This window comes from Pantherophis guttatus, chromosome 11 (assembly GCF_059756535.1).
Source record: "Pantherophis guttatus breed Tessera chromosome 11, ASM5975653v1, whole genome shotgun sequence".
Classification (NCBI taxonomy): domain Eukaryota; kingdom Metazoa; phylum Chordata; class Lepidosauria; order Squamata; family Colubridae; genus Pantherophis; species Pantherophis guttatus.
Genome location: NC_142073.1, coordinates 19,150,728 through 19,165,220, shown reverse-complemented (window position 1 = coordinate 19,165,220; position 14,493 = coordinate 19,150,728). Strand labels below are relative to the sequence as shown.

At 39.4% G+C, this 14,493-nt stretch overlaps 2 protein-coding genes across 2 annotated transcripts in view; one reads left to right on the top strand and one right to left on the bottom strand.

The window, feature by feature from the left end:
• The window catches only part of SLC12A4 (solute carrier family 12 member 4), an 83,313-nt gene extending 77,477 nt beyond the window's left edge, over nt 1-5,836 (top strand). The window contains exons 22-24 of the mRNA XM_034425432.3: nt 1,007-1,191; nt 3,910-4,043; nt 4,686-5,836. Coding sequence (XP_034281323.1) covers nt 1,007-1,191; nt 3,910-4,043; nt 4,686-4,777 — 411 coding nt within the window. The 3' untranslated portion in view covers nt 4,778-5,836. The remainder of the gene's footprint in view (nt 1-1,006; nt 1,192-3,909; nt 4,044-4,685) is intronic.
• Nucleotides 5,837-8,407: 2,571 nt separating this feature from the next.
• The window catches only part of PLCG2 (phospholipase C gamma 2), a 106,312-nt gene continuing 100,226 nt past the window's right edge, over nt 8,408-14,493 (bottom strand). The window contains exons 33-34 of the mRNA XM_060681579.2: nt 13,968-14,052; nt 8,408-8,889 (exon numbers count right to left, since the gene is read on the bottom strand). Of these exons, the coding sequence (XP_060537562.1) occupies nt 14,010-14,052 (43 nt within the window). The 3' untranslated portion in view covers nt 8,408-8,889; nt 13,968-14,009. The remainder of the gene's footprint in view (nt 8,890-13,967; nt 14,053-14,493) is intronic.

Sequence of the window (14,493 nt, the reverse complement as noted above, 5' to 3'; positions counted from 1 at the left end):
AGGTCCTTCTTGCAGATATCCTTATATCGCAGCTGTGATCTCCCTCTGAGGCGCTTTCCCTGCACTAATTCTCCAGACAGGAGATCTGTTGATAAGGTTACCACAAAAACTACAGCTCGTGTTTAAATGTCTATGGGGATTCTCAGTCATCTAGGTCATGGTTGTCCCAAAGGTGCTTTTTCAAGAGGCAACTGAACTTTCTTGTTTTTCTTTGAAGACCTTTTGCTTCTCATCCAAGAAGCTTCTTCAGCTCTCAATGTCTTGGATGAGAAGCAAAACACCTTCAAAGAAAAACAAGGAAGTCCAGTCGCTGCTTGAAAAAAGCACCTTTGGGACACAGCCCAAGTTCTTCTGTATTGCCAGTTCTATACGGACATTCATCTTCAGTCGATTCCCTTCTTTTATTTAAATTTCCAGGGCACTCTCATCACTTTTATTTAAATAAATATCGTTCACTAAAATTAGCAAAATGTTGCCACGATAGGTGTAAGCTTCGCCCGCCAAATGGTTGCTAATAATGCCTGTTGTTCATTTTATTGATTGTGTTTTTATTGGTCATTGGCTGAAATGACATTCTGTCTATCTGACCTGGCTACACTACCAATCATGCGTGATATTTTGCTCATCCCAAGATACTTCCAATCAGGAGTGAAATGCTACCGGTTCGTACCGGTTCGGGTAAACCGGTAGGAAAAAAAATGCTACCAGTTCAGACAAACCGATATTTCCGACAATCAGCTGTGCCATGTGATTTATATTCGCTAGAAAGCAGGAAATCCTGCTTTCTAGCAACTCTAAATTGTGCAACACAACTCTTTACCCCCCCCTGCTGTTCTACTTACCTTAGAAAAGGCTTCTTAAGCCTTCTTTTTCAGGATTTCACCACTGCTTCCAATCTGTGTCCCACCGGTGATTCTCCAAGCAGACAACCCAACAATATTTCCCATTGGAATAGTGGGACACTGTCCTTTGGAGAACAACCATTTCCCACCATTTGTTCTTCTAGGCTCAGCTGATAAAAGACAGACATTCGATCATAAGATTAGAGAGCCTTTACTCCGACGAGGAAGATGAAGGGGAAGCAATCCCAGAAAAGATCCAGATGACTTGGACAAAAGCTAAACATGACTCCGAGAAACAGATTGGAAATAATGTGGTGGAGAATTTCAGAGAACTTATCAGTCTTAAACCGTAAGCATCCAAGATCTGTGCTGGAATGAAAACTCTGCTGTTTTTACTTTGACCCAAATCCTTTAGGTCAGTAGGGCTGCAGGAAATCTTGTTTCTTGGCTCTGTGTTCATCCTGATGCTTTTTTTTTTTTTTTGCTTGATACTATCTAAAAATTTTACTGTTATTTTGTCCCAGATGAAAAAGTCCAGTTGGAAGAAATCACCACTATACAGTAGTGGCCAAAATTGTGGAAACCGTTTGGGAAAAGTGTATTTTTGAGGTTTGATGGCTAATAACACCACTTTTGTTTGGGGTTCCAAGATAATCCTATTTCACTGCTGGAACTGCCTGGGAATAGCCCAGACCTTCTTAACCCAATGGAAAATCTATGGAGCCAATTACAGAAACTTGTGAGTCAGAAGCGACCCAGCAATAAAACCCAGTTAATAGAAGCCATCATTCAATCTTGGTTTCACATTATAACAGCTGCAGAACTAAAAGACTTGGTTCACTCCATGACAAGACGTTGTAAGGCCATAATTCATGCTAAAGGTTACCCAACTAAGTATTAACTGGTATGGTGATCATTTTTGTATATCTCATTTTTTCTAGGCGTTTCACTTTTCTTCTTTATACTCTCACTGCAATTCTTATAGCAAATCCTCCATAAAAGTTATTGCATTATATTCTTGATTAAATTATCTTTCCATTGATAGATAATTTTATGGTAATTCTCCAAAAAACCCCACAAATTGGTGTTATTAGCTAGTTTTAGAAAATACACTTTTCCCAAAAGGTTTCCACAATTTTGGCCTCTACTGTACTGCCAAGAACAAAAGTCCTTAAGTTGTGATGCATACTCTCCTCCGCTAATTAAATTGGTAGAGAGTTCTCAAAAGATGTGGCATTGTCTAATTAAACATCACTGTCCTTTTGAGAAATAGAAACAGGAAACTTTTTGATGAGGAAGCAAACTGTAAGTGCAAGCTCTCTCGCTCCTTAGACAAGTCTTAAAGTTCCTGGTAGCAACAGACCTACAAACCAAGACTTGAGTCTACATTCTGGTCTACCTTACATGCTTTGCTTTGCAAACAAAAGACTGAAAGGTACCTCCAAATTAGGAAGTGTGGAATTCCTTTAAGCTTGTTGGGATGTTTTTTTTTTTTTTGTTTTTTTTATGCTACCCTTCTCCGGAGACTCAGGGCGGCTTACAATGCGTTAAGCAATAGCCTTCATACTTTTGTATATTTATACAAAGTCAGCTTATTGCCCCCACAAACTGGGTCCTCATTTAACCTACCTTAGAAAGGATGGAAGGCTGAGTCAACCTTGAGCCTGGTGAGATTCGAACCTGCAGTAATTGCAGGCAGCTGTGTTAATAACAGGGTGCATTAAACCACTGTACTACCAAGGCACAAGGATGTGCCTTTTTTCCTTGGTCTTGAATTGATCCATGAGCCTTGGGTCAGAAACCTAGTACCATGATTCCCCAAAAATAAGTCCGGCTCTTATATTATTTTTTGCTATAAAAGATGCATTAGGGCTTATTTTCTGGTTCGGTCTTATTTTCGGGGGAATACAGTACTAATCACAGTCCGTCTGGCTGATGATCTAATGGGGGCTTATTTTTGGGGTTGGGCTTATATTACAAACATCTTGAAAAATCATGCTAGGGCTTATTTTCTAGTTGGGTCTTATTTTGGGGGAAAGAGGGTAGATCTACAGTTCTAGATATAAGTTGTTGCCCTGATCTTCAGCATGCTGATTTGGAATTAGAGATTGGCTGGGAATGTGTTTTGTTGCATTGGCCCTACAGTCTACACCACAGGTCTTCAAACTTGGCAGCTTTAAGACTTGTGGATTTCAACTCTCAGATTCTCCAGCATAGCTGGCTGGAGATTTCTGGGAGTTGACGTCCACAAGTCTTAAAGCTTAAAGTCTTAAAGCTGCCAAGTTTGAAGACCTTTGGTCTACACTTTTGTTCCAGTTTGCAAAATTCTAGTTTATGAGAAGGTATAATCTGTATTTATTGAAACATGTACCCCACATGTTCCCAGAAAGACCATCAGTGGCTCTTTCCCCTGATCCAAATAGGTCCTTAAGATACGTTCTCTGCCCCGACAAGGCATATCCTGAACCAAGAATCTGGTTACATGATTGGGGCATGGACTGTACGAGTGGAGTGGAGTGGAATAGAAATAGAATGGACTGAACTGGACTGGACTGGACTGGACTGGAATGGAATGGAAATAGAAGGGACTGGACTGGACTGGACTGGACTGGACAGGAGAGGAGTGGAGTGGAGTGGAGTGGAATGGAATAGAAATAGACTGGACTGGAGTGCAACAGAAATAGAAAAAGAAATAGAAATAGAAATAGAAATAGAAATGGACTGGACTGGACAGGACTGGAATGGAATGGAATGGAATGGACTAGAAATAGAAGGGACTGGACTGGACTGGACTGGCATGACATGGCATGGCATGGCATGGCATGGCATGGCATGGCATGGCATAACAGAGTTGGAAGGAACCTTGGAGATCTTCTAGTCCAACCCCCTGCACCATTTCAAGAAACCCTACACCATTTCAGACAAATGGTTATCCAATGTATTTCTACTGAGGGCTGAACTAGAGTGACCATTAGCTGCTATATTAAACTGGATCCCAACAATCTTTCTTGGGGTAAGCTATTTTCCTCTTGTTGATTTCTATGTAATTTTGATCCCCCCCCTCTAGTGACCAGTCAAATGTCCGAAGGATGCACACTGCTGTGAAGCTGAACGAAGTCATTGTAAATCGATCCCACGATGCCCGACTTGTTCTTCTCAACATGCCTGGTCCACCCAAAAACACGGAGGGGGATGAAAACTGTATCCTTTTCAATGCAATCCCTGATTCCATATTAAATGTGTAGAACCATCTGAATGTAGAATCTTCTGATATTCATCTAAATTTAGTTAGGTCTCCACTAGCTAGTGAGCCCAAAATATAATTCCCTAAGAAAAACATTTCATTTTCCCAATAACATAGACCAAAGGTCAGCAACCCACAGCTCTGGAGCCACATATGGCTCTTTCATCCCTCTTCTGCGGCTCCCTGTCGCTCAAAATATGTCATAACTGCCAATGTGCGATACCTGCTGGCACACGATTTATTGAGTTTTTTGACTCCCGGTAGGCCAATCATGGATAAATCCAAGGAAAAGTTTCAGAAGAAAACAGAACATTTAACTCAACTACATATGCTAGGTTTGTGGCTGCTCAGGAAATAGTCAGGCACGGGAAGGGTTTTGTGGCTCCCGGTGTTTTCTTTTCTGTGGGAAACGAGTCCAAATGACTCTGAGTGTTTAAAGTGGCAGACCCCTAACATAGATCATAATTCAGGGTGGTGCAATCTTTCCTTGGCCATTATCCAATGTATTTGCAATTCCAGAATATCTGTTTGGCACGCAGGTTTGACATTCCGTCAACATATTCTGTTGATATTTCTTCTCCTTAACGCTTCTGATCCAGACATGGAATTTCTTGAAGTTTTAACGGAAGGTTTGGAGCGAGTATTGCTTGTTCGAGGAGGTGGCCGAGAAGTCATTACTATTTATTCCTGATCCAAAAAGATCCTCTCTAGTTACTATTTTGCCTGCTTCGTGAGAAAAGGACATTCCAGATGGAGAAGAATTTGGCTTCTCTTGCTTTCTGTTCCTTGGTTTCACACGTGTGCCCCAATACACTACAGATGTGAACGCAAATTCCAGTGAATTCTTCCATTTGCCATGTATCTTGAGTGTTTCTGCCAGGGAGATACGTATAATCACAAAAGCTGGGGTGCCAGCTTGCTTCTGCTTTTTCTATTCCGACAGATTTGTGTGCAGTTTCAATGCAGAAGGTTTTCATATATGTGTTTTTTTTTTCAAAAAACCAAATACGAAATTTTTAATGTGTGTACTTTGCTAGAGGAGGACTGAATTTGGTTATAAGGTAACAGGATTTAGAACAAACCAATTTCTCCGTTAGGATTTAACGGGGACTTTTTATAGAACCGTTAGTTTTTGGTTCTTTTTCCTGCTCAGTATTTTCTACATGAAAAGAACCCTGCGTTGTTTTCAAAATGTGTTATGTGTATAGTTTTTGTAAACCCACCACAGCCACAATTTCAGTGTTGGATAAGAATTTATACTTCACCGGTTTTAAATTATAACACTAGTTTCTTGCAGTGTTACATACAAAACTGGGGGTCTTGGATTAAAATAGACCCTCTATGACCTATTTATTTTTTTTCCTATTTATTGATTAGAATCAGTGGCAATAAAGACATCACCTAGAGTAATTTGTTAAGCTTGTGTTGCTGCACTAAGAGAACCTGCTGGCAGCTACATTTGCAACTGTTCGGCTAGAGGTTTTCTTGAGGGGTATTTTTTTAAAAAGGTTTACTGCTATCTTTGTTCTCTTCCAAACTGCAGGCAAATATATATAAATATACACGCTTATCAAAACGTGTTAAGTACACCATGTGCTCTCTACAGTTTGAAGAGTGTAGACATTAAGGAAAGGACATTTTATACTCGAAACGTAGAGCTTTTAAAATTAGTTTTCACATCCGTTCATTTGTACTTATTGATACAGGTCTGTATCTCTCTTTTTCCAATAAAACGTTGCATACTTTTGAATCTGTATTGGATGACCTTGAAATGAATGGAGCTGTTTACCATGATTAAGGTAAGTATTTCTGCCACATGATTTCTCTTGACCTTCCCTAACTAGTTTGACTGCTACTCTAGAAGAATCTACAACCCATTTGATAAAAGCTGTAGGACAAAATGGGATGCCAGTTGCCATGGAGATGATTGACCCTCAAAGTTTGCTTTTCTCAAAGGCTCGTCCTATCACTAAATTGTTGTGTAACTTTCCATTATCCTTGTCCTTTGGCTAGAAGACATGAGGACTGTATTCAAAAACATCTTTAAACCATGAAGTATGGGATAGCTGATAAGCTATTCAATCTTTCTGGTTGGTTTTATTATTAAAAGATTATATTAACAGTTGTCCAATGCAGCCATTAACTATACAGTCTTCTTCAAGAATATTTATATTCTTGATGTATATATATCAAGTGATGTACAAGTCTATCTATCTATCTCTATATATCTAACCCTACCTACCTACCTATCATCTATCTAGTCTGTCTATCTATATTATCTATCTAGTCTTGTCTATCTAGTCTGTTTATCTATCTCTATTATCTAGTCTATCATCTCTACCATCCATCCATCCATATCTATCTATCTATCTATCTATCTATCTATCTATCATCCATCCACACATCCATCCATCTCTATCTATCTATCTATCTATATCTATCTATCTCTATCATCTAGTCTATCTGTCTATCTCTATCATCTAGTCTACCATCTCTACTCATCTATCATCTCTCTATCACATCTATCTATCTATCTCATCTAGTCGTATCATCCATCCATCTATCCATCCATCCACACATCCATCTCTATCTATCTATCTATATCTATCTATCTCTATCATCTAGTCTATCTATCTGTCTATCTCTCATTTAATTTACCATCTCTACTCATCTATCATCTCTCTATCACATTTATCTATCTATCTGTCTGTCTGTCTGTCTATCTATCTATATCATCTAGTCTATCATCCATCCACACATCCATCCATCTCTATCTATCTATCTATCTATATCTATCTATCTCTATCATCTAGTCTATCTGTCTATCTCTATCATCTAGTCTACCATCTCTACTCATCTATCATCTCTCTATCACATCTATCTCATCTAGTCGTATCATCCATCCATCCACATCCATCCATCCATATCTATCTATATCTATCTCTATCATCTAGTCTATCTGTCTATCTCTATCATTTAGTTTACCATCTCTACTCATCTATCATCTCTCTATCACATTTATCTATCTATCTATCTATCTATCTATCTATCTATCTATCTAGATAGATAGATAGATAGATAGATAGATAGATAGATAGATAGATAGACAGAGATGGATGGATGTGTGGATGGATGATAGACTAGATGATATAGATAGATAGATAGTCTATCATCCATCCACACATCCATCCATCTCTATCTATCTATCTATCTATCTATCTATCTATCTATCTATCTATCTATCTATCTATCTATCTATCTATCTATCATCTAGTCTATCTGTCTATCTCTATCATCTAGTCTACCATCTCTACTCATCTATCATCTCTATCACATCTATCTCATCTAGTCGTATCATCCATCCATCTATCCATCCATCCACACATCCATCCATCTCTATCTATCTATCTATCTATCTATCTATCTATCTATCTATCTATATCTATCTATATCATCTAGTCTATCTATCTGTCTATCTCTATCATTTAGTTTACCATCTCTACTCATCTATCATCTCTCTATCACATCTATCTATCTCATCTAGTCGTATCATCCATCCATCCACACATCCATCCATATCTATCTATCTATCTATCTATCTATCTATCTATCTATCTATCTATCTATCTATCTATCTATCTATCTATCTCTATCTCTATCATCTAGTCTATCTGTCTATCTCTATCATTTAGTTTACCATCTCTACTGATCTATCATCTATCACATTTATCTATCTGTCTGTCTGTCTGTCTATATCATCTAGTCCATCATCCATCCATCCATCCATCCATCCATCCATCTCTCTCTCTCTCTCTCTTTATCTATCTATCTCTATCATCTAGTCTATCTATCTATCATCTAGTCTACCATCTCTACTCATCTGTCATCTCACTATCACATCTACCTACCTACCTACCTACCTACCTACCATCTATCTGTGCCCAGTCTTTATGACCATTTTTGCATTGGTGGTTTATGTGAATCACATTTCTTCAATGTGTTTTTCCTGCAAAAACCAAAAACTGCCAAAAATCATTATCACATGACCGGGGGGGGGAGGGGGTTGCACTGCAAACAGCCATAAATGTAAGCCAGTTGTCAAGCACTCAAATGCAATCACATGACTCTGTGTGTATGAGTGGGGGGGGGGCAATGTTGGAACTCTGGAATCAGGTCATAAGTAGCGCTGGGGAAGTCTGTCATAACTAGGAACGGTTGCTAAATCCCAAAGAGGATTACCTGTGTTTAATATGAAGATTTTCATTTTGTATCCTGTGACGCCGTTCAAAGTTGAAACTGGAAGAAAAAGTTATTTCAGTAATAAAACGGGATAATCATTTTAATATGGGCCAAGGTCTTCAAAGTTGCCACAAAAATAGCCATTTTTCTAAGTCACCCAGACAAAATATATACATTTATGGTTGACATGTTTTAATCCCCTAAAATTGTACAAATCTCTGTAAATTTAGTGCCATTCAGCCTTATACATACACTCATTCCTTTTGACATACACGTACATTTAAAAATAAATAACGCTCCAGCCTCATAACTCAGAAATGGATTTTACAACTTTTCAAAAAAACCATGCACGTATAAAAAGTTGGGTTTTTTTTTTTTCCTTTTCTGACATTTTTTTTTCTTCTACATTTTGCATAGGAATCATCAGGCACGGTCCATAATCCAGCAGGTGGTTTAACCTCTTTTGGGTCTTTAGGATGTCATTTCAAAAACTTTAAATCCGGTTGAGGCACGCTGTGGATGTCTTCTGTTCCTTTAAACGTCAGGCAGGCGATACAGTTTCACCTAGCAAAGGCACAAGAAAAGGATAAAACTGTGTTTCTTTAGGTTTGGGAAAAGTATAACATTGGAGTCAATGTTGGTAATCCTAGACCAGAGATGTCACACTTGATTTCATTGAAGGCCGCATCAGGGTTGTGTTTGACCTTGGGGGGACGGGTGGGCGTGGCCAGCTTGACATCACTTGTCAAGGCGCCGTTTTTGGCCGCGGCGGCCTCCTGCAGCCCTCTGCCAGCGAAAACAGAGCCCGGGGAGGCTCCATTTTCGCTGGCAGAGGGCTGCAGGAGGCCGTCGCGACTGAAAACAGAGCCTGGGAGGGCCGCTTGTGGCCCTCCCAACCTCCGTTTTCGCTGGGAGAGGCACCGCGAGTCGGTCCTTCGCTGTTTCCAGGGTAGCTCCACAGCCAGATCTCAGCACCCTGACAGATGGATCCAGCCCACAGGCCTTGAGTTTGAACACCACTATCCTAGACTTATGACCACAATTGAGAGCAGAAGTTCCACTGCTAATTTTGGCACGGTGATGACTGGGTCATATCCAATTTTACGACCTTTTCTGCACAAAAATCATAAGAGTATAGTTAAAGGTCAGGATTCTAGTTTATGTTTGTAACAAAGTTTATGGTATGTTTTTAAAAGTTTATATTTAGGTTTAGTTTATTTTTTAAATTAAAATAAACTAAATATTTAGTTTATATTTTAAAAAGGAAATTTGGACCCAGTATATGGATATGCGGCGTTGAGGTTTACTGATTTGACATATTTGGAATATTGCATCCAATTTTGGTCACCATGATACGAAAAAGGGCTGATATTTGAGAATTAGTGCACAGAAGAACAACTAAGATAAGGAAGTAAGATTAGGAAGCCAGAGGCTAAAACATACAGTACAATGAACGGTTGCAGGAATTGGGTCTGTCTAGACCAGTGTTTCTCAACCTTGGTAGCTTGAAGATGGGTGGACTTCAACTCCCAGAATCCCCCAGCCAGCGCTTTGAAGATGTATGGACTTCAACTCCCAGAATTCCTCAACCAGGCATACTGGTTGGGGAATTCTGGGAATTGAAGTCCATGCATCTTAAAATAGCCAAGTTTGGGAAACACTGGCCTAGACTAACAAAGAGACGGACCAGAGAGTGACATAATGGCAGTCTTCCAATATTTGAGTGGCTGACACAGAGGAGAGGAGTCAACCTAATCTCCAAAACATCTGAAGGCAGAATAAGAAGTAATGGATGGAAACTAATCAAGGAGAGATCAAACCTAAAATTAAGAAATTTCCTGTCAGTGAGAACAATCTCACTGGAGATTTTAAAGAAAAGAATGAATAGCCATTTGTCTAGAATGGCACAGAGTCTCCTGCTTGAGCAGAGGGTTAGACTAGAAGCCTCCAAGGTCCCATCCAACTTTGTTATTCTGGTATTTTTAATCCACCTGCTATATATACATATATTGCCTGGACAACTTGTTAGGCTCAAACCATACCCTAACATTCCCCCCTTTGGACAGGTCAATATATACAGTTTAGATTCTTAATCCATAGCTTTCACAACACTTTGGATACACCTGGCAAACTACAGTTGCTTTATATCGATCAGGTGGATGCCTTTCCCTAGTAGATCTCCTAGGTGAAACAGGACTTACTGCAGGTAGTTCATCTGACTCCTCCCCTAAAACTACCTCCTCTAAACCTACTTCCTGTTCTTCATCCTTGATAGAGGATTTTACCATCTAAATCCTCAGGAATATCATCAGGAATATGATGCTCTATACCAGTGATGGCTAACCTTTTTGCCATCGCGTGCCAGGAAGGAGGGGGGCAGGGGAGGTTCACGCACGTGCCCACACCCATAATTTTATGCACCCCGCCCTGCACATGCGCGCCCAACCTCCCCTCCTCCCTTGCTCCTGGCCCGTTTTTCTTTGTCACCTGGCTCCAGATCTTCTCTATGCATCTGGGGAGGGCGAAAATAGCCTTCCCCACCTACCCCCAGGCCCTCCGGAGGCAGAAGAGAACATGTTACCCTACTTCTGGTGGTCCCAAAAGGCCTGAAAATCAGGTGGCCAGCACGCACATGCACGCCAAAGCTGAGCTGGCGTGCCCACTGATATGGCTATGCGTGCCACCTGTGGCACGCGTGCCATAGGTTCGCCATCACGGCTCTATGCTAACAGTATTATTATCATGTCTATAAACTGCACACTCTAGTTTATCCCATCCTTCGTGCTCTAGAAATTTAGCACTTGCACTACAGTAAACACTAGTAGTTCCCTGTGCCCAAAATCTAAAAGACCTATGATTTGATTCATAGCCAACGAAAAACATTTTTCTGGCTCTCTGTTGATCTTTTCTCCTTAAACTAGATGGAATATGTACCCAAGCTGGGGTTCCAAATGTGTGTAAGTAACTAAGATTTGGTTTCCTCCCATGCCATAAGGTGAATGGTATTTCTCCCGTAGAGGAATGAACCACGTTGTTTAACACATGGTTAGCACACATAACAGCCTCACCCCATAAATTTTCAGGCAAACCAGAATCTGCCAACATAGTTCTAGTCATGGCTTGTAATGTTTGACCTCTTCTCTCGATATACGAATTGTGTTGTGGAGCAGATCGTTTATACTGGATCCCTGCATCCTGCAAAAACTTTTCCAACCTTTGGTTGGTAAATTCTGTACCATTATCAGTCACTAAGCATTTAACCTTAAATTTCTGTTTCCTTTCCACAAAAGGTAGCCAGTTGTTAATATGCTGGAATGTTTCACTTTTTGTTTTCATAAGATAACAGAATCCGTATCTTGAATAATGGTCTACTATGCTTAGAATATAGCAGGCACCTCCTATGCTGGGTTTCTTGGGTCCAATTAGGTCTACAAACACTACCACTAATGGATTTGTGGTTTTAAAACCATTAACACAGTTTGCCGGTGTAACCCTACTTTTTTGCTGACTACAGGCATTGCAATTCAGATATTTACTACATGCTTGTAATTTTATCCCTTCAGATAACTGAACTGTTTTCTTTAACGTCCTGAAATTTAAATGCCCAAGTCTCCGGTGTAACAGATGAATACATTCATCATGTGGTTTAACATTCTTATAAACAGACTTAGATTTAGCCACCAATACTGGATTATCCCTTAAAACAAATAAATCATTTTCCAAACTTGCAGTAACAACCTTGCCATCTTTCTCAATAAAACACTTATCATTTTTAAATGTTACTGTAAACCCAAACTGCAATAATGATTTAACAGATAATAAATTGAATTTTAACCCAGGAATATATAACATAGGCAATGGTTCATTATTAAATGACCAACGAGCAACACCCTCTCCAGTTACCTTAACCTTCCAGCCATTTGCTAGTTTAACATGTTGGTTACTTTTCTCCATTTTAACAAAAAAATTTCTATTTCTAGAAATAGATTGAGAAGCACCACTGTCAACAACCCAACAATCCTGGTTAATATCAGTAGTTGAACTGGATATAGCTAAATTACAACCCTTCTTGGGTCTAGTATTGTCCCTAACAGACATTTTCTTATTTCTTACAATACTTAGCTATATGCCCTTTAGCCCCACAAGCAAAACAATGTTTTACAAAATAGGCAGTTGAGTACATTTTTTCTTCTTTTGGTTGTTGCTCTCTCAACTGATGCCTTTCTTGTCTTCTTTTGGATTCTTCCAATAACCTACCGGTTATGCCAGCCAATGTCAGTTCATCTCTGGACAAAACCTCTAACGATGAAACATAGTTGTCATAGCTATCGTCCAATGAAGAAAGAATTATATAAACTTGTTGTAGTTCTGAGAAAACAAGTTCCTTTTCATGCAGCTCCTGGAAAATTCTGGTCATGGATTCCAAATGAGCCATCATATCTCCACCTTTAAGAAGATGTTGTTTAAATAATTTCCATGTGAGATAAATATGAGCACCCACAGAGTCACGAACATATCGTCTCTTCAACTTGGTCCAACACCTAGCAGCAGACTCTTCGCCACGAATATGGACAAGCTGCTGGTCACCCAGCGTTAGTCCAATAATGCAAAGAGCTCGTTCATTGTCTCTGTTAAACTTGGCTATTTTCTTTTCATCTTCCTCATCAGCAGGATCCCATGGTGTTACATCCGGTGGATTATTAACTATGTCCCACAGTCCTTCTCTACGCAGAAGTAGACTACATTTTGTAGACCAGGATACATAGTTTGTTCCATCCAGCCGGGTTATCATGGAAAAATTTGCTGCTTGTTCTAGTGCCATCTTCACTTGGATTGTATATCACAAACACAGTTTGTACTATTCACATTAACTCTCAGTTTAACTCTTAACAATCCCAGTTAGTTATGGTTGGCTCTGGGCCCATAACCAATGTTAAGGATATTGGTGTTGTGTTACCAACCAGCAGAGTAAATGCACAAGGAAACGTTGCTGAGAGCAATGAATAAGAGATATGCAAACTGGTTTATCAAAAGCTTACTTTGTAGTAGAAAAACAGTCTCATAATCTTGAAACAAATTCCAAGTCTTTGCCAGTAAAATCAGTCCAGTAGTTACAGATATCTTCTCACCAAACCAACAGTAGTTGGTTAGAATAACAAATTCACTCTGGTTCACAAACCACGATGGTAACAGATCCATCCAACGATGATTAGCAGATAGCAATTCCTCTCAATGGTAGCATATCATCTCAGCTTCATACACAATGGCAGCATATCATAGCAGCTTCATACACAATGGCAGCATATCATAGCAGCAACTGAACACGTTACAATACCTTGCTTAAATACTCTCACAACCAGTCATTACCTAATTACAGCATGACTCAGCATTAAAGCCTTAAAGTTACACAATAGATATTCATATTAAAGTCACAGAACACATATATTGCCTGGACAACTTGTTAGGCTCAAACCATATCCTAACAGACAGCGTTGGCTCTTCGGCTTTGAAACGGAGATGAGCACCGACCCCTAGAGTCGGGAACAACTAGCACATATGTGTGAGGGGAACCTTTATCTTTACCTTAAGACACAGAACTTCTAATCTAACCAATATTTTCAGGGCAAGATAGGGGTTCTTACCAGATGGTATTAGGTATAACCCATCAAAGGCAAGTCAGGTTTCTAGGAATAGAATTTGCTGTTGCTAACTCGTTTCTCTCTCAATCTGAAAGAAAGCAGAGGGGGAAAAGAAATCAGAAATGCAACATGACATGCATGAGTTCTCGTCTTCCCTGGCATGGTGATTTCTTAAAACTACTTAAATGCCAATAATTCAAAGTAAGCAGAAAGGGGATAATAAGTTTGTAGGAGATAAATTTGCAGATGGCACTGTATACTTTGGAAGGTCCAAGCTATTCCATGTATGCATTTATTTTATATAACCAGCCAGTTGACACACAACGGAAGCTGTTGCACACAATTTAAACAGGAGGGGGAAAAAAGATAACAATTATATATGTCTAATTGGATTGAAGATAGAAAAAAAGGGAAATAACAGATAGTAGATTTTGTAAAATTATATAGAGTATAGGAGAACATTAGTGTGATGATATGTAAATGGTCACAGTCATGCACAAGAGTTGAATAAGAATTGTTTAATTGTTAA